Raw genomic sequence first — 27,685 nt, 5'->3', positions numbered from 1 at the left:
GAAATAAGGTTTGCACTATGTGTGTAGATATTTTAACTGCGTATGCATTGCTGGGCATTTTTGAGGCCCTTTTGCTCTTAACCATGCAAACGTTTAGTACCCTGATTCTGATGTTGTTACATCATCATGAAAAGTGATGATATTAGTTCATGTCTTGCTGAAAAAAAATCTCTTGTCACCACTGTAGCCAGTGTGCCTTCTCTATCTTGTTGCATCTTAAGTGATACCTAGTGCTTGTATACAGAATGTCTACAGGGATGTATGCTTTATGTTTGTTTTTGGGGTCTCCTTGCAAGCCTTTGGATAAAAGCCTTTTAGATTATTTAGGCCAGTAGAATCACTCATCAGGTCAACTTTGTGTGAAGTAGATAAATAAAAAATCTATATGTGAATATTTCATCACTTTCTTTGGGAGAATATTAGGTAATCTAGTGAAAAAGAAACTTGAATTTCTTTTAAAAAATGCTAGGCCTAATCTGACCCTATTGCAATCAGGGAAAACCTTTGCATCCAGCAGATGTAATATTAGTCTCAACGAGAGTATGACCAGAAAGAACTTGTGGCTATTAAATCAGATGTGCCCTTAAGCTTTTAATAAACACTTTCCAATCTGGTCTGTATCCTACATCTATAGGATGTACAGAATATGTATTGTCTGTGTGTCATAATAGTGTTTGCTTCATTTAATTGTACTGACCTGGGGGTTGGCTTAGTTTGGTGTCAATAATACTGGAATTAGGCTAGCATCTCTGAGTCTCCTGAAGTATCTCTTATGGCTTTCATTTTATTTTATGATGAATGACAATGAAGATAGGAGAATGTAAGAGTTGAAAGAAACCACTTATATGCTTTACATTAGCTAACTGCTTCTTCAGTGCCAGATTTCCATCTCGCATATTGCCCATATCTGACCAGGGACTTGTCTGTAACAATCCTTTAATTTTTAGACAAGTTCTTCTGAGCTCTTTCTGTCACAACAGTCACTGTAGTTGCAAGGAGAAGTAGCAACACAAAACTGCTGCTCCACGCCATTGCACCAGCTTTAGCCTTGTGTAGTTCCTCTAAAGTCAAAAAAAGTTTTACTGATATTGAACTGCTGCGTTTTGGGACAGTCATATCTGGCTATATTCTTAATTTACAAGAGTCAGTGCTAGCTCTTGCTTTTCTGCCACGAGGGAATGGTGGTGAGAAAGGTTGGAGGCAACAATAACTGGTGGATATAATCAGTTATCACACAAGTAGGTCTTCTTACGTTTTATTTTGCACAGGTTTCATAACACCTAATGGTTCTAATTTCTAGGGTAAAAGAAAATCAAAATATTTGTTTGAAACTTGGAAAAAAAGTATGTTCATTTAATGTTCAGTGGCTTGGGAAATATTTTACATGCTTTTGAAAACAGAGTAAAAACTCATCGTCTGTTTGCATGGGCCTAGGCGCTTCAGTGCACATATGCTAATTTACAGTAATTGAGGACAAATTACAGTTGCAAATTAAGTTACTTTTTAGATTTCATAATTTTCTTTAAAGTAACATGCCTGAGGTAGTTTACCTGATTCAGTCTGTATTGCCTAGCTTTCTGGGTGCTTTGGTTGCTTTTTGCTGATTCCCTTTTGAAGAACATAAAGAATGAGTGCTTCCACTGAATTACGGTCACGCAGCTACTTAAGGCTTTGAGTCTCAAGAAGTGGATAGGATCACCCTCCTGAAGCTTTCCCTCTAACTTCATGTGGTGAATGCTGCCCCTGGGGTATCAGATAGATGCAGAATTTCTCTATATAAATCTGAGGCTTGGGTGTTTGGTTGAGGCCAGACTGTTGCTGTCACCAGAAAAAGTAGTTCTCTAAAGGATTTTCTACAGATACAGTCATCTTGTTCTACTCCATTAAGTGCCTTTTTTTTTTTCTTTTCCTAGTTGAATATCAAAGCTGTCTTTCTCCTTTTGTTATCATTATGCTCTCTCTAATATTTAATGCATTCAAATCTTTCTAAACTGGTCTCAGAGTGAAAGAATCTGAAATTTTACCTTAACTATCGTTTTTAATTTCCTCACATTCTTCTTCAGAAATAGCTTTTTTTTTTTTTTTCTCCCACTGTTCACAGCAAGTGAAGAGTTCTGTTGGTGGTATTTTTTGGGTGCAGCTCAGAAATGATAGTTTCAAGAGAATTTGTATGGTGTTAGTGAATCCAAATGTGGTGGTTTTACCCAGCTGGGCAGCTGAGATCCACCATAACCATTCTCTCACTCAAAGGGAAAGGGGGGAGAAAATATGATGAAAAGGGCTCCTCCAAGGGCTGCAGCATGGTGATCCGCTCCGCCGTGGGACCCATGGGCTGCAGGGGGACAGCCTGCTCCACCAGGGGCCTCTCCACAGGCCGCAGGGGAACTGCTGCTGCGTGCCTGGAGCACCTCCTGCCCTCCTGCTGCACTGACCTGGGGGGCTGCAGGGCTGGTTCTGACCCCTTTCTCTCCCAGCTGCTGTTGTGCAGCAGTTTTAGTTTTCTCCCTTTCTTAAATCTGCTCTCACAGAGGCACAAACAACATCGCTTATTGGTTCAGCTCTGGCCAGCAGCAGGTCACTTTGGAGCTGGCTGAAACTGGCCCTTATCTAACATGGGGCAGCTGCTGGATTCTTCTCACAGAGGCCACCCCTGCAGCCCCCCGCTCACCAAAACCTTGCCATGTAAACCCAATATACCAAATTGCACATCTGTGGTTGTTCAGATGAGTTTCAAGCAGCTAAAGACATATTTCTGGGCACGTTTGTGTATGGCATATATCTGAAAGACAGAAGGCTTGAATGTTCACTTGACTTGAGAAGATCACCTTGAATACATAGAGTGCCCTGCCTAAATGGATTGTACTTAACAATAACAGGGTAAATATTTTGAATGCTGTTAATGAAGTGATGTCTGAAGTCTGAGTGTAAGTTCTGTTAAACACTGATTGCTGTGTGCTTGCTCTCAGCCTTCCCTTTAAGCTCTATTAGCCTCCTCACTTTGCTTCTGAATTCACCTCAGCTTCTTCTTGATGAAAGAATCAGCAGAGAGATAACTTTAATCTGTGACAGGGCTTTAATATATGTTAAACCTCCCTATTCCATCGTATATTTTCATTTAATTGGCAACAGTGGAGCAATGTAATAAGGCTTTTTCCTCCCTTCATGGTTAGATGCCTTTACACAACTGATGTTTTATCCAAATCTCTTGAGGTACTGCATATTAGGGCCCCTAAAGGATTCAATCATTGGATTGGACTTTAATCATTATTTCCTTCAGTTAATGTTTTTGTAACCTGAAACAAAGCACCAAAATCAGTAGAATATTGTGGACAGGCATTTCCTAAACTTAATTGTATTTCTCTACTATTTTATTCAATTTCTGCCTTATATAGCATTTATTTTCACAGCTATTGGTGTCTTGTGATTATCTGCCATCAAATGTGCTGCACTGTACAGTAGTGTTAGACCTCTTTCAGTACCTAGGAGAAAATTATCTGTGACAATTTCTCTCTGTTATGGATTTACAAGGAGGTAGGTTGCCAGAGGTGAACTCCTGACACATGAATTTTGCTGCATCATTTGACCATTTTACTAGAATAGTGGAACTGTATGTTCCCTGCTTTTGATGTACGAGTGTCTGTATTTCTGGATCGCAGTATTAAGTCTCTTCTTTCTGACATCAGAAAATTTGCTGTAAACACATTACACCGAGTAAAACTTTCGATGTTTACCACTTAAACCAATACTGTAGAGTTACATTGGTTTTGTTTAGGTGTGCTTTGCCCTTCCCCGTCAATAACTTGCAGAGTAGACATTAAGTAAGACATTAGGTAACATGAAATTCAGTTTCAAACATTAAAGCTGTGTGTGGCTATTTCTTGCACCAAAAGAAGTACTATTTTATTTCTGCTTTTTAAACTCTGTGCTGACATACTAGTTTTTGCTGGAAGCATGAAAGGTTGTAATATTCTTTTTTTTAATTTTTTTTGGTAGTAAATCTTAGTTGCTGTTTCTTACTATTCTGATAATAATTACAAACCCTTTCAAATCTGTTAATAACAATCAATATCTTTTGAATTGACTTCTTCTAGTGATGTAAAACTTCTCTAGTGTCAGTCTTCTTTTCTTTTGATGAAGTTTTCATGTTTCATCAAAGGTGTCAGAAAAAGGTATTTCTTTTGTTCATTCTATATTATAGTGCTCAAGAAGATTCTGAGAGATAAGCGATTCCTTATGTAGCTAGTGAGAGTTTGGCCAGACTCTTTTCTCTACCCCAAAGAGGTAGATTCCATGTTTCTTTTTGTTTGGGAGATTAACTTCTATCCTTGAGTGGATGGCTGGATGGAAATATCTGTAAAGCAGTTGTTTTGTGTTATACTGAGTTTTAATTTCTGTACAAAATTGGGAAAGGCCTGTTTCTTTAAGTGTTGGTTTCAAGGGATGTTACTGAATTGATTGATGCCTTGTCACTATTATCTGTTTTTTTTTCTTTTTTCTTTTTTTTTCTTCAGTACAGCTTATACTTTCTGTCAAAAAAAAAAATAATAAGGAAAAAGTAGTGATTAGGTTGTGAATTCTTCTAAGTAGTGAATGCACCCACCTTAAAACACACCTTCCTGTAACTTTTATCACATCAAGTGAGGTCAGCCTGTCTGCTGATGTAAATCGTTACAGTGCCAACAAATCCAGTTTGATTTGGTGAGAACTTGTTACAAAATGCTCATATGAGCCCGGATCCTGTAGTTTGAATTCAGATTAGTGACAGATCTACTTGAATAAGAGACAAAAGATATGTCTCTGCCTATGACACTGAAAACACCACTGAAACAGTTGAAATGTGAGTTTTGACAGGTATCATCATACTTCTGCTGTTGTTTGAAAGAGTTTCTATTAACAAATAAATAACAAAGAAATCTGTATTCTGTCAGCGTAGGAAAGGGGAGGAGTTAGGCTGAAACTGGCTTTTGCTTTTATTAATATGTATTGGAAAGTTGTTTATTGTTTTTGCGGTCTTCTCACTGTCCATGGAGAAAGGGAGTGACAGGGATGGTTTGTTCCATTTTGATCTGAGAAAGTTTCTTCCCTCCTTGGTTTCTGGTAGGAAAGGGAGCTTCAGAAAGGCAAGGTTAACGTTAAAGAGGCTGTGATAGTGAGAACAGAATGGGAAGTAATATATTGGTAAGTGGGATAATCGAGGTAGATGGGAGGAATGAGAGCAATTACTCAAAGCCAAGAATTCTGTTTAAAAAGGTAGTTCCTATTTTGACATTTGCTTTGATTCATATTCGCAGCTCAAACTGTGACAGTACAGACAACGTGCTGTAACACCAGCTCTTAATTTTTGCAATGCCAAGCCAGCAGTTTGTGGTAGAATAGCTCCTCTCAGTCCTTTGGGGAGCTCGGTGTGACCTCAAGCCCCTGCTTCTAGCTTCTGCTTAGTTCTGCAAGTGCTGCAGGGACCCTCCTGAGGAGCCTTGGCTTGTCATCAGCATTAGAGTGTCCGTGATATTTTGCCCCTGTGATGACTTCTTGGATCATAGCACTAATCTGAGCAGAAGCTATGCAGACCTTTTAAGTGGTGAAGGCAAGATTTTGCCTCCCTTCTTTAGGGGCATAGCGAGTTTGACGTTTGGGAGTGGGCAGAAATACTTCTCAGATGAGAGACAAGTTCTTACCTTCAAAGCCAGCAAAGGCTTCCGTATCACAGTAGCCCCACTGAAGTCGGGTAAGGGGCTGCAGTGTGCTGATAGAAACAAGATCTCATTGACATGTATTTAGGTAGGTGCAGGCACTGAGGCAGCAGGGGTGAAAAGGGCTTGAGCAGCCTCACCTGCATTTATTTCCCAGCCTTCTCCTCCTCCACATCATGACACTGAAACTCACTCTTCTAGCTGCTACCTTGTGCTGTGACTTCTTTCTGTCCAGAGAAGAGCTGTCAGTAGCCAGGAGTGTTTGTGCAGATGAGAGTGCATGAATGCTGTCTCTGACCTTCCAGTCTTTGGTCTCCTGGCTGTTTTCACATGTAACCTCTCAATGTTGAGGGTGTTCCTCAATGCACATCCCAGCATGGGGCTCGGTCTCCCCTACATTTGAGGAATGCCTCTCCCTGCTACCCAGCTGTTCCCAATAGCTGTCCAGCACAGCAATGTAGTACCCAGGACCTATGCCCCCAGGGCATGGGGCTGTTATGACCCTAGTGCAGCACCCAGCACTGGCTGCTGGAACACTGGCCTGATGTTGTCCATTCTGCGTAACTGTTGGTATCCTACTTGGCATGCTTTTGTCTTCTGCAGTTACCACCTTTAGAGACAGTGCCATGGTTTGTGGAATAGTATTGGCCAGGGACTATTTCCAAATGACAAAATAGAAAAAAAAAACACTATTTCAAGCAAAAAATAGGAGAGTGCCCATCTGGATGCATGTTGTGTTAGAACACCACTGTTAATATTTGTCTTCAGGGCCAGGGAACAGGCTTTGCTGGCTCTATTTATTAGTATAGGTGTAGGGCTTGAGATCAATTTACTAAGGTTAGGTTGTTGTACCTGACTTATTCTTTTTGGCTGATGAATAGAATGAAATAGCCTTACCAGGTCAAACTGGGAGACTGGTTTTAATGTCCAGCTGTTTGTGTGCTCCATTTGGATATGGGAAATAACCTCTTCTGGTTTGGGCCTGTGTTCACTTGGGATCTCTGCTTTCAAATACGTAATAACTGTGGCATTGTAGAGCATTTCAGGAATTTTTCCAGAGAGCCTGAGATTAGCTCTCTCTTGTAACAAGGATTTAAACCTGGACCCCACAAGCCTTTCTGCTAAAACATTTGTAACAAAATATTTGGTTTTAATGGATCAAAATGTTTGAATAAAAATATCTGATAACAGAAAATTCTTGTCCAGCTGTCAAAATGTATTCAGCGAATGAAAGGTACAGAAACTACATTGGTGTCTTTCCTGCTTGCTGTGCACTTGCATTAAGTGCTGCAAAATTATCCAGAAAAGTGAAGACCAGTTTTTTACTTATTGTTCTTTGGCTAAACTGCCGGTTTTGTCTCGTGACTAGGTAGAGCTCTAGATAGGGAGAAGGGCAAAGTCAGTAAGGCCAAACAGTGATATAAGTGAGAGAAGGGGAGTATGTTTTACAGCTCTAGCGTGGGCGCCACTTGGTATTTACAGTTCATCTGAGGATATTTTGGTGCGATATTGTTCTAAGGGATGCATCAAGCAGTAAAAACTCCTAGTTAATATTTCAGAGCACTTGGAAGTATTAACTTCCAACTAGAAAAATGTGTTGCATGCTCCTAAATGCCCATTTACCACACCATGGAAAATAACAAATAATGCGTTGCTGAATGTGGTGGCTGTTTAGTACGGATTACTTTTACAGCTTCATAATCTACACCCAGCAGAATTACTTAGTGCTGTTGTAAGCATAGTTTGCAGTTTATTGGATCTACTGAGTAGGATCTTTTTTTTTTGTTTGTGTAATTATACATAACTGACAAGCCAGAACATTTGTATCAAAGATCTTAAAATAATGATTTTCATAATTTTGGAAATAAGTATTTTATTTATTTTTTTATTTTATTTTATTTTATTTTATGTACATATTCCTCTTTAATTTTATTAGTTTTCCTTTTCTTCTTAGTGTAAATCAAAAAGCCATGAAAAATTTTTAACACTACACCTGTAACTGTGAATATTAAAAGTTGTAAAATAAAAACAAACCAAAAAAACCCCACAAGAAACAAAAAAAAAAAAAACACAACAAAATACCCCCTAATACCTGTAATAAATTCGTAAACAACAGACATGATAGCCTTTAGCTTCCAAGATATTTGTCTACAATGCTCTGAACCGAAGTTGATTTTTATTAGTTGCCTGGAGTAAGAGTGGGCAGCTGCAGTGTGCGTGTGCTGTGTGAGCCAGGATGCCAAATGAGGGAGTGAGCCATCAAAGACCTGGAGCTACCAACATTGCCCATCAGCTGGAAGGGCCATTCCTCCCTCTTCTCGAGGACAGCTACTACGTATCCCGTACACCCCGTTGTTTCACCTCCTAAATCTCCAGGTTTTGGCTGCACAGCCTGACTTGTACTTCCTCAGTTTGCCCCGGTGCTGCTGGGCCACAGACTACAGCCCACACAGGCTCGTGCAGACCCCGTGCCCTTCACCGGGGTGGTCTGGGGCGTCTCTGTGCTCAAGAAGATCTGCTCACGAGCTGTGGTGTTGGGATCTGCACACAGCAGTTACGATAGATCAGTGCAGGGCAGCCAAGAAAGCATCACTGTTTTCTTTCTCAGCTTTCTCTGGGGTATTTGAGATAAATTTCTTCCTCTTATGAAAATAAGCTCAACCTTAGTCAGTACATAAGGGATTGCTGTCTGGCAGGTTTCCACGCAGACTGGCTGGTCCTACTCTGTTCCTGGCTGGTGCCTTTGAAATGATTGTGCATGCACAGAGCGATGTGCAGAGTTGTAACAACCTTTTTCAGGTTAGCATTTTCTTATTTGTATGTCAAACATAGTAACCCTAAGCACGTATCATCCCCCTGCTAAATTAAATCCATTTGACCTGAAGTGTGTGTGGTTTTGGGGGGGGTTAACATCAAATAGGCTGGTATTGATTAAACAACCACAGAGATCGTGGGCATTAGTGAAGGGAGAAGCATGTTCTCCTGCTGTACAGTGTTTATCACTGTGGTTTATTTTTTCACTCGAAGAGCTGTTTGCCTTTCCCAACGTGGAAGGACACCTTGGAGCTGTTGGGAGAAGCAGAAGCAACATTAGTATGGTGAAGTTTTTGGCTGATGCTCTCCCTGAGATAAGTGGGCTGGGCTGGGCTGGTGTAGGCAAGGAACCAGTGATTCAGCTGATGGGGTTCCCCTAAATCTTTTCCGTAATGAGGTTCTTAGGAAAAGCCTGCAGTATAATGCAGTTATTGTTTCCTTGGGGAGTAAGTCCTTTAGGAAACAAGGCTGCGTTCTAACTTGTGAAGTCTGCTAAACAGAGCCAGATCTGTTTAAGACCCAGCAGTTAAACAAATACAGAAAAGTGGAATATCAAGCACAATATTTTGCAAAATAAATAAATAAATAAAATAGTGAAGTGAAAATGATTAACATTCAGTTCCCTGTGTTTCTGTGTCATGGTGTTAGTTCAAGCTGAAGGGAATATTGTTTCGGCTGTCATTGCATTTGCTTTTCTAATTGTGTTTTCCTGCTGCTTCTACAGATTATTAGTAACCATAAATTATAATTCTCCTAATGGCTATTATTTTCTTTTTCATTTTGATGCACATTTTATCTAACAATCATCAAGCCTTCATAAGGTAGAGGTATTTGTTACAGTTTACCAAATGGAAGAACAAAAGAGATTGCCTGTGGATCTCAAAACAGTGAGTTGATCACAGAATTTTTGCACAGCTTTGTACAGGAAGTTTTCCTTGCTGTTGCAGTAGCATAGGAGGTCAACATCATCTCTCAGCAATTCTTTCTCAGTTCCTGAAATTTTACAGCAATTGTCTGTTTTATTGGGAAATTCGTGTTTCCTTCTCAGGGATCTCATCATCTTGCCTCTGTAAGGGGCAACACAAATGCTCATTTTATACCTTTTGTACTGAGTGTATCTCTGCTTTGTTTCCTTCCTGCCTGCATCTCTGTGTGTTGGGATCACTCAGCCATTGACTCAGAAGAGAGTAGGAGTTAGCTGTTGGCTGTACCAGGAGATAACGTTTCAACATGTTCATGCCTTTTTTGTTTCCAAATTATTATCTCCAACTGGGTGGAGACATTTAAAATTGTTTGGAGGAGTCCAGTTCCATAATGTTCCCCTTCTTTGTTAGGTTGAGATTGACCTTATTGTTATCCTTGAAGCTTGAGTCAGGAAGGAGGTTATAAAGTTGACTGATGCCCTGCCACTGTTTCCCAATTTTTTTTTTTTCCATCCAGACTTTCAATTAGTTTATACTTCTTGTAAATACAAAAGTTTTGGGGGGGGGGCATGAGGGGGTAAATGTTTGCAGATTATAAAATTTGCTGCTGACTTTAGTTAAGTGCTATGCTAATATTGGGGGAGAAGTTAAAATTGCCCTTTGCCAGTTTTGCGAAAGAATAATTGTTTTTGTGCTGTTGCTAGGCATATTTCACTGGGAAACATCCTGAAGGAAGGAGAGATGTGCAGTGAGCCCAACCTCCTGCTAGGGATGATGATTATACAAGATGGTTTTGGTTTGGTCTCCTCATATCCTCTTTTGAGAACTAAAATCATCTTGTCTGTTCTTTTACATGGATGGCCAGTTAAAAGAAACTACACTGTAATCCATATGCACACACAGATTAACAAACCATTGCCATGCTGTCTGCAGATGTAGCAGCAAAAATATGCAAAAATTAATTGCCCATTCTCCTCGTTTTTCTGAATCTTACTACGTATGGTTATTTTTGTTACTCTTTAGCTATTGGTTGCATATACATATTAGATAATCTTCATTTCTGTTTTTCTTTTTTCCTCTTGTTTTAAAAGTATGTTAGGGGAGGACTGTAAAATGAGAAAGTTAGTACTTAGAAGAGAAATGATTTGTCAAACTTCTTCCCAGAAGAGGTCCAATATATAAGAAATAGGCCTGACTACTTAGCGAGTTTGCTTATGTAGTGCTCTTTAAATAGATCTGCAGCAGTCCCAGCAGCAAAGCAAGTGTTCACAATCTGCAAATCTGGCATATGAGGCAATTTGGGGAAACGCAATGCTGTTTTTTTTTACTCTGTGCATACATATACTTACATATATATACATACATACATACATAATAAAAATACATACATATTTAACAATGTGCACATATCAATTTTTAAGAGTTAGCACTTCTTGTCTCTAAATTTCTTTTGAGAAATTACATTATGAAGAATGAAGAGATGTTAACAATGTATCCAAAAGCAAACAAAGCAGTGTCCTGTCTCAGTTCTTGCTTACTTCTCTGCTTGGTAATGGCTAATAATGTCCTATCACAGAACTTGGTGTTGTTTTTTGTGTATTCATGTCTTCAGGGTATCCTTACCGTGCTTTCAGGATATAATGCAGTTACTCAGAATAGGATAATTATATTTCCAATCAGGTCATGCTATGTAAAGTAACGTTGCTAGAAGAAAAAATATTTGGCTTGGCATCTTTCTACTTACATGAAAGATGGAACCTGCTATTATGTATTATTGAGAAGGAGGATTCAGTGCGAACCCGTACAATGTCTCCTTTCATCTTTCTATCTCTTCTCTGTCTTTCTCCCTCTTTTAAATACTTTCTGCATGATAATGAGAAGTTATGTGATGTAAAATGTTGTTGTGCTGCTAAGAATGGTTCATGACATGATGATGCATTTATGGTACAGGTACCTGGAACTGGAAAGCAGTGGTCATCGAAATGAAATCAGGTTGCATTATCGCTCAGGCAGTCATCGCTCCCACACAGAAGTATTCCCATACATCCTGGCAGATGATAAGTGGCACAGGCTTTCCTTAGCAATCAGTGCTTCTCACTTGATTTTACATGTGGACTGCAATAAGTAAGTAAAGCATGTTGTTTTGTAAGTTGTCACTTCTGGAACATTCAAGCTTCAGTAAATGAAATGATAACAACTTGGGACATATATTTTTTTTTCTGTTTCAGAATTTATGAAAGAGTTGTGGAGAAGCCCTTCATGGACTTACCTTTGGGTACAACATTTTGGCTAGGACAGAGGAATAATGCACATGGTTATTTTAAGGTATGCATTCCCTGAAAGGAAAAAAAAGAGAACTTAGATAAAAATGGATGCAGTTTCCTCTTCCTTGAAGCAGATAAAATAGAGTAAATACTCTGTGATATGAATAGTATTTCAGGTGAGACTTGTGATCCAGTTCAGTTGAGGTTAATTGACTTACTGACATACAGGCATGCAGGTGGGATATGATAGTATGTTTGCCGTGCTACTTCTCTAGGAGGGCTTGAGTGGTACACAAAAAGGTATACCTTGCAGACCAGAGATGAGAAGGAGTTTTACTTGTGGGTGGTCACGTGCTGGAAAGACTCAGCAGAAATAAAACTGCATTGATCAAATTGTCATCAGGTTTGTCAGTTTGTTAGGGTAGGTTAAAAACAAGTTTCTGTACAGTATGAATTCATACTGTGCCCAGTTCTGGGTTTCCCAGTACAAGAGAGACATGGACCTACTGGAGAGAGTCCAGCGAAGGGCCAGAAAGATGATGAAGAGACTGGAGCATCTCTCCTGTGAAGAGAGGGTGAGAGAGCTGGGACTGTTCAGCCTGGAGAAGAGGAGGCTTAGGGAGGGACCTCATCAAAGTGTACAAACATCTGATGGTTGGAGGGAGGAGATGAAGATGAAGGATCCAGACATTTCTCAGTAGTGCCCAATGACAGGCCAAGAAGCAATGGACAAAAATTGAAAAACCTGAAATTCCATCTGAACATAAGAAAACACTTTTAACATGAAGGTGGTCAGAGTGAGTCCACGATGGAGATATTCAAAAGTTGCTTGCACATGTTCCTGGGCAACCTGCTATAGGTGACCCTGCGTGAGCAGGGGTGTTGGAGTAGGTTATCTCAAGACGATCTTCCTGACCTCAGCCATTCTGTGGTTCTGCAGTCTTAACACAATTTTTAGTGCCATGGTGTGTTGTAAAACAGTTTAAGACAGTGAAAGGTAAATGGCCAAGAGAAACAGAATTCCAGGAAATAAATATTCATGTTATTGTCTGTTTCATAACTAAATGAGTATTTTTTGTCAGAGAACACTAAGGTCTAGGGAACTCCAATCTCTTTATGATTTAGGTTTCACCACAATATTCTCTAAGTTCAGAAATAAGTGCGATGACAATCATTAATGAGGAGAATGCCTTTTCCCTCAGAGGAAAAATACTTGATCATGTTTTTTTGCTTACTCTTTCTCCATTTTTCTATATACATATATATATGTACACATATTAATATATATGTATATATCAAGCACCTGGTGTATAGCAAGATTGAAGAAGTGAATGCTGTGTTTCCACTGGAGTGTAAATTTTGATTCCTCTGTGTCCATTAGGTAGCATTCATTGGTCACAGACATTTTCTGTCATTTGGCCTTAGTCCTCTTGGAAACTGCTTTAGCAAATGATGGTATCCTTGTGGAATACTGCAGTCCCATTTCCCTCCCTGTTGGCATCTTTTTACTTGAGCTGCAAAGTGGAATTGATAATGTTGGTCACAGACCTAATCACTTTGTTAAATATGGCCTGCTAAATCTTTTTTTTTTTTTTTTTTTCCCCAGCATAAAACACTCTGACTACTGTTGTCACAGCAAGTTCTGTAGTTTTGTGCTAAAATCAGTTTTTGGGTGTTGTAATACCGTTTGCTGTACTTAAATGCTAAACTATGTCTTTGTTTAGTGTAAGATATGGAGATCTGATGGGGCACTCATGTTTGAAAACTGAAGCATGACTTTGTTTTTATTTTTCTATTCAATATGTGTTTATTTTTCTTCCAAAACACAAGAAGATACCTGCTAAACAAGCAGCAAGATTATATTTCTGGTTTAAAAAAATCAGCAACAGTTGAATCCAAGAATAAAATCATAAAATATTAACACGTTGCCTAAACTGATCTCAGACACACTTCATTTATTCTATGTATTTATTATTAATATATATATATACATAAATATTCCTTTTGTTTATTTGTACCTTCTCACTTCTTGACTTGATTATATTCTTTTTGCTAACTCATTGTGACCATGAAGAAGCTCATTTGGTGTAGAAAAATAAATACTCCAGTAGTGGACTGTATTTTTTGTTTGTTCATTTGTTACTTTTCAAAAATGATAAAATGAACCAAGATACATGGAAAAATTTGTCTCAGTTACAAAGACAAACCAGTTTGGCAGAAATACAGAAACTGATAGCTGTTAAAAGAACATTGATTTAGCCAAAAATATACTGTGTGAAGTAATTTCTCCAGCACAGTAAAGTACAAATGGTTGAACTACATCTGCAAATGTGACATTGTTGTACAGAAGACACATCACTCTAGAGGATGAGTACTTTCAGTGGTTTTTAGTGTTTTGGAGAGCCTATGTTTTTAGATACTGTGTGTGACAACTTCCACTCATCTGATTTTCTGACATCCACTTGTTTAGTTGTTTCTGAAAATCAGGCTGCTTTGAATGGGTCTTAAATGAGTTGTCCAGAAGGATCAAAGTACCCAAAATTATTAGCCACTCATTGAAATTTTCTTTGGCTATATCTGATTTTGGACCTAATATTGCTCCACTGAAACAATGTATCTGTAGGCATACTCACACTGGGGTATATTTGTACCCATTTCATTTTAAGGTCTTAGGTCTGAGAGCGCAATTCTGGCCATCTAATTTCTGGTATGTAAAGTCTCTGACACCTAATATCCAGAAGTACTTTAATTTGAACCAGCAGCTTCTTTTGGAGCCTGTGAATAGCCTCTCATGTACCGTCAGGAACTCCTGATTTGGCAGCCCAGGCAGGTGAGGTGTCACAGCTCCTGGTTGTTACACTGGGGAGATGAGAAATAACCCGAATTCCTGTCAAGTGGCAGAGTCCAGCTCACAGCACAGCTGATGTGTGGTGAATAAAGCTCCCCAAATATTTGGAGGAGATTTACTGTTGATTAATAGCTAAGTGATTTGAATACTTGCCCATGTGTTCAGTGAAAGATATGTTTTAAGCTCTTTACAACCTGAAAGGGTTGGACCCTGCAATTCTTCCTTCTCATGAAAATGCTGTAACTTGGGTTGACATGAATTTGAACTTGATGACGCTGAGGAAGGAAGGGAGGAGAACTGAATATTGTGAGCTTTTCAGTGTTCTCTTCAAAGAGGTCTTTGCTCCTGATTCCAGAACACTTGCTGAGGGAGGTCCTGACGTGGAGACCTGTCTCAGGCATACCCACCTATTTTTCATCTATTAACTAATCACTGCAGCTCTTTGCACAGGATGGGGGAGCATCCAATTGTCATAGATAGTAGCTTTGTTGTTAAGGGAGGAGGGTAGTCATGACACTTACCTTCTCAGTTACTCTTCAGTGACACCTGCTCTTCTCCATAGGTCACGTAGGTTTCTAAAGCACGCTGATTCATTCACTTGAGGTCAAAATTCTCTTGCTTGGACTTTGTGACATCTGTAGTGAATGCCCTGTGTACACAGATGAAATGTGGCCTTTTGCATTTAGTTTGCATTATATTATTTGTGACTTGAAACATTCACTTCATAAACATGCTGAAGCATGTTGAAATTATTCTGCTTTTACTTCTAAGAAGGAATTTTGGACATGCAGGGAGGGAATCATAGATGAAAGGGACATCTGGAGCGTATATGATAGGATGGCTATTTGGCCTTTGCTTTTGGAAAGCAGCAAAGTGGCTGCTAATTATATCTTAATGACTAAGGATGCATGTAAATTCTGCCTGTAAGCATGTGATTTCTTCTGGGTAAAATGGGGCCTTTCCAGATGGCATATTTGAATTTCATGCTAAGCTTCCCGTTCTCCCAAATTCCTTGTCAACATGTTACTCTGCAGCTGTGTAACAGATATGTAGATTCTTGGCACTCTGCATGTTCATGAATAGATCCACATCAAAATCATAAAAGGTTTGCATGAATGTGTTTTTCCTGACTCGTTTCTTTAATCTGCACTTCTTTTTGACAGTCATAGCTTAGTGAAAAATTTGAGTTTTATTTAGGAGAGTTTCAAAATAACCAAAAGTACAACTGTTTTTCAAATTATTTTTAAAGGTCATTTTCAAGCTTTTCTGCAATGGCTAACTAAAAATAACAATGAATTCAAAACAACCAAACTCTTGCCACATAATTACATCTTGACATTTAATATTATGTCTTTAAAAAAAGAATCACTATGCCTGTACATGTACATCTATCTATTTTGCTTTCTCTTTATTCTTCTATCACTGCATTGGGTCCAGAAAAGAAGCTATGTATTCATAAATATTGTTTTTATCAGGCACTTTTTTCTGTGTGGGCTTTAATGTTTAACATGGTAAATGGAAAATATAATTTTGACAGGTAAAAATAATACATCCTTTCATTTTTTTCTCTCCACTTACACATAGGGCATAATGCAAGATGTGCAATTACTTGTCATGCCTCAAGGATTTATTTCTCAATGCCCAGATCTTAATCGCAGTAAGTCTCTTAATTCTTATACCATAAAATGAAAGGTGTGCTCTGTACCTACTTTCTGTCCTGCAAGCTTTCTTAAATCCTTGAGTTTCAGTATATTGGTTGTCAACTTTGACGTGATCGAACCAATTGTAAATGAATGGTTTTGTTACTAGTATACATATCTTGTTATTCTAGCATGCCCAACTTGTAATGACTTCCATGGACTTGTGCAGAAAATTATGGAACTGCAAGACATCTTAGCCAAAACATCAGCAAAGGTAATACTTACTAGAAGGCATGGCATGGGAGAACTGAGGACTCTAAAGCTTTAATTGCTGTTTTCTTTAGATTATTTGTGCATCTGTGTGGATGTGTACGTGGGTGTGTGCAGAACATCCATACATGTTATGGTTATATATGTTTGCATTTGTATATCTGTGCCTACTATCTATGCATACAAATTCACAGTTCAGAGAGCTTTCTTGGTTTTTAATATTTTTATAGAATAATATATTGTAATAGTAAACAGAATCCGAATCCGTGAACAAGGAAAAGACTCATACATATTCAGGCTCTATCTATCAGGCTAACAAGTCAATAAAACTGGTCTGAAATAGGTTACTGTGCTTATATTGCTTATTGCAGCAAGATTTATTGGTCCAAGACTTTTCTAAACCTGAACTGATGGAGTACTCAGACAAAATCTTTGCAAAATAGGAAACGGAGAACCTTAAGCAGTATTTTCTTCTTGATATTATTTATGTATTTTTTTTTTACAGAAGATAACACTAAAAACATTCACATCTTCCAGTGAACAAAGACTAGTCTTCTGTTTTTAAATGTCAGGTCTTTAGATGTCTGCAGGAATGCTGTTACCTGGCTAATTTGATGCACAAATGATAAAAACGAGTTACTTGAAATGGAGAATCAATTACTAATGTTGGTTTTGAGCTTTACATCAAATCTGACCTCTTTACTCAGATCCGGGTCTTTTGCGCGTAGCCTACTATCTGCAGATGTATGTAGAGCAAGATTCTGGGTCACTTCACACATATAAAGATCAGGAGCCACACTCATCTATTCACTTTCTGTCATGACCTATTCACGTTGTCATGATGCCCCCGATGTTATAATCAAAAGATGAAATGCATTGTTTCTTGCTTCTTTATTTCCATCTCTGAATGACTGGTGGTTTAATCATTTAGTTTTTGACAATAGTCATTATCTTTGAATCATTTTTCATGCATGCTTGACAGTAAAGGGGACACTTTCAATCATGTTTATGCTAACATAGTGATCACTTATAAATTTCAAACTTTTTGTGAACTGTAAATACAGTTGTCCCAAGCTGAGCAGAGGATGAACAAGTTGGATCAGTGCTACTGTGAAAGGACCTGCACAATAAAAGGCATGACGTACAGAGAGTTTGAATCCTGGACGGATGGTTGTAAGAACTGCACTTGCATGGTATGGCTACAGTTTGAGCGGAGACCCAGGAACCCTGGTGTTTCCTCTGATTGTGGGTTTATTGGGGAAAAATATTAAGGGATGTTTATAAATGTGTGCTAAGTAGTAGCAACAAAGTGCGAAAAAAATAATGTTCTAAATCTAAGCGATAGTATTAATAAATGCATTTTCCTATTATTGCAGCAGTGGTAGCATGTGTAGCTCTCCTGGATTTCATGCCAGTATAGGCAGATGCTATGCAATACACTTAGCTATCACATTATTCCCCTGCACTGAGTTGCAAACAGTTTCTCTGGATAATTAATTACCTGTTTTTATCACTATAAACACAGCCTTTTTCTTAGCAAATGATTTAATAGATCCCTTGAGTCTGATTCCCTTTAGTTGCCTTTGGTTACATCTCCAAAAGCAATAAAGAGTAAAATGTCAGGGTCATATGCATGCTTTATTATATCACAAACAATAAAAAAATTTAAATGAATGGAAGATTCCCAAAGGTATCAGAACTCCAAAACTGAATGCAAGTATCCTTTCAAGCACCAAATCATTGCATCTTTGTTATTGTCCAGTCATTTAAAACTCATGAATTCCATTTGGACTCATTAAATGCCTAATCCAAAGGCCATTAGTAACTGATGGAAAGGCTGTTGTCTGTACTGCACCTTAGATTGATTTGCTGCTGTCTATAATTTGCTAAATGGTTCTACTTAAGCTTAATATGACTTTGATCTTTATATTTCTAGAGTGATATTAATTTTGTTTTTAAGATTTTGTGGTTGAAGAAAAGAAGGTTTAGTCCATACTATCAGACCTGGCTGATAGCTATCTAAAATGTTTTGAATTTATTGTTACGTGCATTACATATTTTTTTTCACAGTTTTTTCTTGCAGCTATGGCATTATTACCTTTTAGAAATGTATTGTCTCTCATATAAAAATCAGAAGGTAGAGTATTGTTCTGTGAGGTTGTTATTTCACATTATTATGTCAATTTGCTTCTGATTGGCAGAATGTTTTACATCCAAATAGATTTGCCTCTAAAAAAATTGATCATTGTCATCTCAAAGAATGCATCATACATGTCTAAAAGGTTGTATGCATTATAATCTGAAGGTATAGTTTCTGTTCTTATAGTTGTTAAAAGAACCATGCTAAAATGGCTTTTTGGGTGCTGCCAGAGAATTCATTGCATTTAAAAGTAGATTTTAAGTTCTTGTGTATGAGAACATCTCTGTTCTTGCTAAATATAACTACCAGTTAAGCACCTTTTATTCTTCTAGAATGGTACTGTGCAGTGTGAAGCTTTGATATGCCCCCTCTCTGATTGCCCGATTAATTCTGCCCTGGCATATGTGGATGGCAAGTGCTGCAAAGAATGTCAATGTAAGTTTTACTCTGGGGCTTCCTTTAATGAATATTATGAAATCTGGAAAGAAAATGAACTTTTCTGTAAACATGTCATTGAAATAACTGGTCAGGGAATGAAGTACTTGGGTAGAGGAATAGGGGAATTTAGACTTCCCTGAAATATTTTGGGAAACTGATAACCAGAAATTTTTCATTCTTCAGTTGTGAATATTTTATTTTAGTTATGCCATTTTTTTTTTCTTCTGAAAACACAGATATTTCCTATCAATGTTTTTAAAAAAAATCTTAAAACTTTCTGCTGACTTTCTATTGTTTATCTTTTAGACCAAACTGCTAGAAATTGAAGAATTACCTAACATTTGTTTAGACCAGTGTTTCTAACGCTATCTCAAAAAGGCTGTACTTTCAACTGTATGTTGTAGTACCAGAAATGGAGATTCAGATTTACGATTCTTGTTCTTTAATTAAGGGAAGAGAAAACTTGCACTAGACTCCAGAGACCAGAAAAAAAAACAGTCACCTAGAAAGGTTCTTTTACAAAAGGTCAGACAGAATTATACAGGAAACTGGATACAGGTAATTTAATATTGTCATTTAATACAGGTGATTAGCTTTTGGTTTTATAGCATTTTGGCCTTGTTGCAAATAAGGTTAAAGAAGGGGAAATTTAGGTTAATCAGTATCTAGATGGATTGTATGTATTATTTCACATTGATTATGGATTGTATCAAATATGTGATGGCTGTGGTGGAATCCATTCTTGAAATTGAGCATAATATGCATACATTTCTTTATTATATAAATGTTGAGATTTTTCTGTGTAGTTTCATCACTCTTCTGCAGTATAAAACTTCTTAGAGAGTATAGAGATACATGTAACTGCTTGAAATGCCACGTTTTAAGATAAAATTCAGGAAGATGTTTTGTAATCCACTGATCTTGCTCCCACAGGAGTTTATTAATATTTAATTGCGTTAGAAGTTACACAAACCATCCCATTTTATGAAACCTTATTAACTTACTCAAGTAGATTAATTCTAATTGAGGGGAAATGAGAATTCAAATACATTTTTTTTTTTTTTAGTCAACTACACAACATTTGTGCATATTAGTTGGCTCAGGGAATTGGTAATTCAGGGATGAGAGATGAGTGGAGTTCAAACCTCTGTTTGAATCTGTGACCATGCTGGCAGAGTTTGAAAACCTGATCTTCTGAAGTATGTTTTTGTAATGCACTGCTTGCAAATTTAGTTGGGAATTCTCCATCCAAATGTTAACAGGGAAGCACTCACATCTCAAGAGTTCTTATGAATTTGTTATTTTTATTGGGAGTCTTTGCGAAGGTCAAGAAATGTGAATGGGCATGGGGACACTGAACTTGTCATACAGCATTAATGCACCTGCCTGCAGTTAAGGTACAGCTCTGGTACAGCACACTGTGAAGTTTACTCTGGTATCACCTTTTTGATGTTCTTAATGTTATCAAAGCTTTTTAGCTTCCAGTGCTGTTAATCTGATGCCAGTACATAATTGATAATGAACACACCACATATAACTCTTGACAAGCTACAAAAAGAATTACAAATTTATTTTGAAAACTTGTCTATTTTGTCTATTTTCATCTATTTCAAAACTATTTTCACCTAGTTTATTTAAAGCGCCTTAAAAAAACACACACAAACAACCAAAACCAAAACAAACTAATTGACAAATAAACAAAAAGAAATCAAAACCCCACAATATTTTAAGTGGACAATTCCTGAGAACCAAAGGACTGATGGTGTAGACTGGAGTCCCATTGACAAGATAGCTAAATTCCACTGAAAGTGTGAAGAGTGGAAGTTAGATGCAGTGGTGGCTGTAGGACCTTCATTTATTCTCCAGGCCCGTTTGGTGGAAATGTCAAGTACTCACTGAGTTAGTGGTGTTCCAGCTATATCCTGCCTTTTTGGTGTCTTCAGATCAAGGTCTGAGCTGATCGTGGTCAGTGTGCTCAGTGACCACAGCTCTTGCTCAGTGGTTCAAAGTTGAGTTCCTCCATTTAGGTAGTTTCTGAAAATAACTTTTTTGTTCTCTTGTTCTCAATTCTTAGAACAGTATCAGGGGATGTAGCATCTGTCTAGGTGATGACATCTGACCAAACACAGATGGCTTATAATTGGGAGAGCAGCTAATTAGGGTTTCTTGTTCAACGAGCCACTGTCCTTACTATTGGACAATCAATCATAAATGCTGAGAAAATTTGAGGCCCATACCCATGTCTTTCACTGAGTTTTAGTATTTTTTGTGAGATGCAACATGTATGGCTATTTCTTCCTGCTATTTGTGGTACATCACACCAGATGATAGACTGTTTCTACCAGCCTCTTGGGAGGGTAAAACTGCCCAGGCAGTGGTAGCTGTGGCAGCATTAGTGTTGCGTCTCAGGGCTGAGTTCTCTCCATCCTTCTTTCTTTCTTCTGCTGGTGTGATAACAAAGCCAGAAAAAATTAAAAGAGTGGGGTTTGATGTAATGACAGCTGGCATAAAGAGTAAAAATAGACAGTGCTTAAGACATTCACAGTGACGAGCAAGCAGGCTTCACAGCTTTTTTGTTTTGTTTCGAGTAATTCAGAATGGATTCATTCAGCATGGCTTTAGACACATAGAATTTGGGATTGTAGTCTGAAGTGGCTTTACATATGTTACTACATGAAACAGGGCACAGTCCTGTGGCCCTGGGGCTAGGTGCCACTTGTGGCTCGCAAATACATGGTCAAGCTCTCTTGCCCTTCCCCTGAAACAGTGTCTGCCTCCAGATGGCTGACTGGGAATGATTCCTGATCAGTCCTGTCCCCCAAACCATGCCTGGCATTGCATCAAAGATTGCTGGCTGGTACAGGCCAAGGGGCTGCCATGAGTTGTGCTAACACTTGAACTGTGTGGAGGATTACGCACCAGTGTTTGAGCCTGTAGGCACTTACTGTTTCATGTACCTCTCATGTTTCATTTACTACTATGGGCATCATCATCAGTTAGGCTCTCTCAATAGCCAGTGACAGGGACTGGCACATCCAGAGGGTGCTTGGTGCTCAGAGGTGGCTGGAGTAGATGAGATGAATTGCCTTGTGGAGGTGCATGTTTCTTCCCACAGGAGGCCTTATACACAGGGAGGCCAGGCAAATAGATTAGATATCAAACTTTCAGGTAGCTAGAACTGTGAGATTAATCTTTCCATGAGTTACTTCAATGAATATCAGCTGTGTCGCATAGGAATGGAAAGTGCTGAATTTTTAAGCCTGGTGCTGACATTAAGCAGTTAAGCTAAGAGACTGGTGAGAGACAGTCACACTGCCAAGCACTAGGAAATGAATTTCAGCCCAGCTCAGCATTTAAGAATTGGGCAGTGCAGTGATGTTGTGCCTTGTTTGATGACATTTTCAACACTTCAAGAATTTCAGCACAACTGACCGCATTTTTTTTTTTCTTAAATATTTAGTTCAGGGAAGAACGGGTATTATGGAATGTGGTAGAAAAATAATTATAGCTTTGACTTTGATTCTTCTTATATGCTAAAACATAATAAAACCAGACATGTACCTTCTGACCAAACCGCATATCTTTGCTTGAGAACACTCAGACAACTTGTTCTGTTTTGTCCTGCGTGAAGGTCAATGCTGGTACCAATAGAAATGACAGCGTGTGTGAGTTATCACATTATTTTCTGTTGTCCTTAATGGACTAAAAGCAGCTACAACCTTCCCAGGCACATGAATTGGCCAATGTGCTGGGTATATGTTTCAGCTACAGACAAGCTATTCAACAGAGAATTTGGTCAAGCTGCCAAAGCATGCCTCTTAGATCAATGGGAGCTTCCTATGGAGAATTGTTTGGAGTTGGAAAGCAGAGGCCACTTTCTTTTCTATTCCAAGTGCAATTTTAAACCTATCTGAGAAGGTATGTGCAAGAGATGATTATATTCTTTTTTTTCCTCTGCAGAGAAAAATGCATTGTGGGGTGATATGTGCTGATACAAAACAGGGAGAAATTAAGCTCCTCTACTGACTCTATGAAGTATTGCTTTAGCCCATGGACTTGGCTTAAAATGTACAAGGACAAGTTCATTTATCTTAAGTGAATCGTGAAAGGACTGACAATGTCTTAGTAGCTGAGACAATTGGTACTTGGTCAGCAAATCTTTTTATGGTAACTTTCTTATTAGTTAGTGTATTAACACTAAGGCATCGCTTCCAATAACTGTTATATATGTATTTTTTTAATGAAGTCAGTGTATTTTTAACAAACTAGCTGACTTCCTTCTTCTTAAGCCCAGAAGTGATCTTTGTACCACTGTCTGGCACAGTAATAATTCCCATCACCGAAGACTGATCTCCAGGAAGAAAATAGGTCTATTCTTATCACCGTCCTTCTCAGGACATTGCAGACACTTATAGATCTAATCCCAAACTATTTAAATCTATCGCAACAGGTTTTAATGGGGGCTAAAGTCTAAGCCATTATATTAAATCTACAGGCTGCGATTTTCCATGTGCTTGTTTTTTTCTGAAACTGGACATTTCATGTTTTTTGGTGCATTGTAGCAAAATCTGCACTCTAGCACAAGTATTTTAAGCAGATGTAAGAAGCATAGAACTGTGTCAGGTCAGCTGCCATTTCTGTTGCTAGCAAGCATGGAGAGAGCACATATGAGGTTATTGTGACTCAGAAAGGGGTTTTGAATAAAATGATTAAAATACAAATATGCAAATGTTAGTTTTTATAAAATGAATGGGTTTCTGATGCACTGATCTCTTTTGCTAGCTTACAGAAACTTTTAATTTTATAGTCACAATTAAGGGGATTTCCCCTTTTTCTCTTCATGGTGCTTTGATTTTTCTCTGCAAATCTATACACTCTTTTGCAAGCTCCAGCATGCCTGGCCTACTAACACAGAGAAGGGACTGTAAAATTCCAGCTGGTTCTCATATGCAGAGCAATTGACCATCAGCAATGGCGAAAAATTTGTACCTAGAAAATTAAGGGATGTTGATTAAGCTTCTTTGCAAATTCATTAATATTTGTTCAGGTAGGTTGAAGTATTATGTACTTAATACTTAGCTGTGCTGCTTACTAAGTTTAATCTTTTCACAAAATTGGCTCCTTTTTTCAGGGCTGAAGGAGTGGCACCACCTTGCTTTAGCTGCCAGTGGCAGCTCAGCACACCAGTCTCAGACTCTGCCTCCCACATGCCGGAGGACATCCTCTAGCATTTAATGTGGCACAGAGAAGAGGCTGTGGCTCGATGTGGTTGAATGACATGATTAGTGTGCACTCGTGTGCTGAATTACTTCTATGCCTATTGAACAGGTCATCTCATCCTTGCAGGAAATCAGAGGAAAGGGTAGTCTGGAAAACAAAGCCCAGCTCCAGCAGGCCAGCTGGGGCAAGGCAAGTGTGTCAGTGCTGCAGGGGACCAGGGGACCTCAGGGGGACAGAACAGGCATTTATAGAGGAGGAAACAAGAAGGAGCTTTCTTAGTTCATGCAAAACAGCCTGTGTAGGCTTAAGTCTTTTCCTTCAACAGTGAAGCAATGGTTATTCATTTACCATTTTTTTAAAATGCGTGTTTTAAAATATAAAGGTGAAGACATTCTCGCTAATGCAAAGGATTAGTTGCTCTTTGATGATAAATATTTCTGTGGCTTTTTAAAGATACAAATGCAAGTAGAGCAGAAATTCTGTTATTCCAAGATGATTTTTTTTTTTTAAATATGTGAAAAATCAAATAAATTAGACTACTTTCAGAACACTACTAAAAGACGTCTGGAAGATAGCTGGCACTGGATTATTTCCTAGAACCATGGCACTTATTATAACCTCTTGTAGTCAGCATGTAGAATGTCTGAGTGTTATTTAACACTGTAGTGGAATAGTGTCTCTTCAGCCTCTGTTTTCTGGATTTTCTATGCTGAAATGGTTTCCATCAACTTTTTTTTTTTTTTTCCCCTCAGGTCTTTGAATACATACAAAGATAGTATCACATTATAATGACAGATAAAAAGCATCATATAGAAGCTTGTACTACAGAGATGAACCACAGTGTACTTTACTGCTTGTTTACCATTTTATTACTTTAGCAACTCCATGTCTGAAAAATAAAGGTGTTATTATTAATTATTTAGAAAAAGCACAAACTATTTTTGAGGGGAAAAAATGTGTCCTTGCACTCATGTAGGTCAATAAAATCAGTGGAGCTATTTTAGGTTTACAAAGGTATTATGGAAGAGCATAATTGGTGAATGTATCATCTGTGAATCCAGCATACTATCAGAGCTATAAAGCTCAGAACCTCACAGAGTGGTAGAGGTTGGAAGGGATCTTCTGAGATCACCTGGTCCATCTCCCCTCCTCAAGCCAGGTTGCCTAGAGCAGGAAATCCAGGGCCATGTTCAGTTGGGTTTGAGTACTTCCAGAGATAGACCCCACAACCTCTCCAGAAAACCTGTGTCAGTGCTCATTCACCCTCACAGTAATAATAATAAAAAAAAAAAAATTAAAAAAAAAAGTATTTTCTTCTGTTCAGGTGGGATTTAATGTGTTTTACTTTGTTCCCATTGCCTCCTGTCCTGTCAATGGGCACTGCTGAGTCTGACTCCTTCTTCATTCCTTCCCATCAAGCATTTACACACATTGAGAAGATATCCTCAGAGCCTTCTCTTCTCCAGGAAGTTTAACATCTCAGGAAGTTTAACACTCCAAAAATGTTTTGGGTGCTTTTCTTGTGCTGAACTTAAAGCCAGCTGAAGAAAATGGAAACACTCCACTTGGCTTTGGTAGGCAAGACCAGTCTCTAATGGTGTGACAGGACCTTTGACTCTAGCTGCTCAGTCTCTGCTATATCTTTCATGGTTAAGCTACAGTAATTTTCAAACTACACATATACCATAGCAATATCTTTGGTTTACATCAGCTAAATTTCCAATGCTATAATTGTTATGAGCTTTTTGGGCAGAGCTTGTAAGCTGGACAATATGCCTACATCAGAAGGGAAACTTTCTTTTTTTTTTCTATTTTCACTCGCAGTTCCCTTCTGAAAAGGAAGCTCACTCCCAGTGTGTTCATTGTACTGTGTAAATTAAAATACAGATTGCAGTAGTTAGACTTCTCAAAGTATTTTATGTTGACATTTCCTTTCCTCCTTCCCTATGTCCTTTGAGTTGCATTGTTCTGTGCTAGCTGAGGAGAATTAGGGGATCCAGTGCATTGTGCCTCAGTCAGACTTTTAGTGCACCAAAGTGCAGCTCCTTCCTAGGCTGGTTGCTTTTTAACTATTCTGGACCCCGTGCATTATGAAACTCAACTGGAAGACTATAGCTCTGGAGGCAAGGTATCAATGTCTGAGGAGAATTCCAGTTAATGGTAATGTAACTCTGTTTTGGTCCTGCTGTGTGCATGAGGAAGGAATTATAAAGTGTTTAAAAAAATCCTTATACATTAAAATACATTACACTGTATGTATAGCAATCTATACTAAAGGAGAAATTGGAAACATAATATTGGTAATTTTATCAGTAGAGAATTAGTAATATTTTTTTACATTGGAAATTTTGCTGTAGGTCATCTGCTTTCTCCTACTCTGCTTACAACCTATTTTGTCTTGGCTGTCAGGGAAAGGAACCTATTCTTTTCCATTTCTTTTTTATTATATTCTTACCAGGGAATTCACAAAATATAAAAACCCTTCAGTGTATTGTTACTTTATTTTACTTCCAGTGCAAATAATACATTAACATATGTTAGATATGAATATTTTGGTTTTCAGACAGCTGGAAGTGGACAGATGTTCCAGTCTTATAATATGTCACTACCCAACTTCAATAATGCTGATTTCACCAGAATTTGCTTAGTCGGGTGTTATAAAATAAATAAACACAAAATCTGGTTCTATTTATAATTAAAAAAATCACCTAAGTTATGTGGGTGTTCATGTGGCTATACATTGATTTCAGTATGTTTGTTCTTAACAGTAGTAAGCTAACGTCATTGCATCATTAGATGCATATATTTATATATGTCCCATAATCAGGAGCCCATTGCCAAATCAGAAGCTTGTAGCTGATGCTCTGGGTTCTGCCTGGAGCTTTTGCTCTACAAATGTCTGTAGTACTAGTAACAATGATCTTTAATGGGCATGTTTTCTGAATTTGGCAGAATTTGGCTTTAGTCAAAAACCTCCAAACTGCAAATTTAGGAAGAAGTCACAGAAAAGTAGCACGTAGGAGTCAGAGAGCACTTCATGGAGTCGGCTAGAGCCGACTCCTCCCCCCCCCCCAAACAAACAAATTAAAAAAAGATTTAGGACTTGTTGAGATGTGCATTTTTGCGAAGACCAGTTTGCACTGGGCATGCTTGTATTAATAACAAGTTTGCCATATTGTCAAGGGGCATCTAGGTGAAAATTTGGCCTAGAGAAGACACTGCTAGGAGCCATGGGAGTGTAAAAGAAGGAGCATGTACAGTTTTCTGGCAGTGCTTCGGTCACGTGAAATTAAGAAAATGGGAAGGTTGTGGAGGCTGAAAATCAATAAATAAAATTTGGAAAATAAAAACCCCCATAAAACCCTCAATAATGTGATCTTGATTCCCTGGCAGTCTAAGGAAGGGATAGTAAAATATGAATGACATTGATTCAGTGAG

General features: G+C 38.3%; 1 protein-coding gene across 1 annotated transcript in view; it reads left to right on the top strand.

Moving 5' to 3' along the window:
- Nucleotides 1–27,685, top strand: part of NELL2 (neural EGFL like 2) — a 147,992-nt gene that overhangs the window by 25,849 nt on the left and 94,458 nt on the right. Inside the window, exons 4-9 of the mRNA XM_048065825.2 lie at nt 11,378–11,551; nt 11,656–11,752; nt 16,124–16,196; nt 16,371–16,453; nt 17,514–17,642; nt 18,922–19,024. Coding sequence (XP_047921782.1) covers nt 11,378–11,551; nt 11,656–11,752; nt 16,124–16,196; nt 16,371–16,453; nt 17,514–17,642; nt 18,922–19,024 — 659 coding nt within the window. The remainder of the gene's footprint in view (nt 1–11,377; nt 11,552–11,655; nt 11,753–16,123; nt 16,197–16,370; nt 16,454–17,513; nt 17,643–18,921; nt 19,025–27,685) is intronic.

Source organism: Anser cygnoides, chromosome 1, assembly GCF_040182565.1.
Source record: "Anser cygnoides isolate HZ-2024a breed goose chromosome 1, Taihu_goose_T2T_genome, whole genome shotgun sequence".
Taxonomy (NCBI): Eukaryota; Metazoa; Chordata; class Aves; order Anseriformes; family Anatidae; genus Anser; species Anser cygnoides.
The sequence above is the reverse complement of the archived record's forward strand: the minus strand, read 5'-3'. Positions and strand labels throughout refer to the sequence as shown.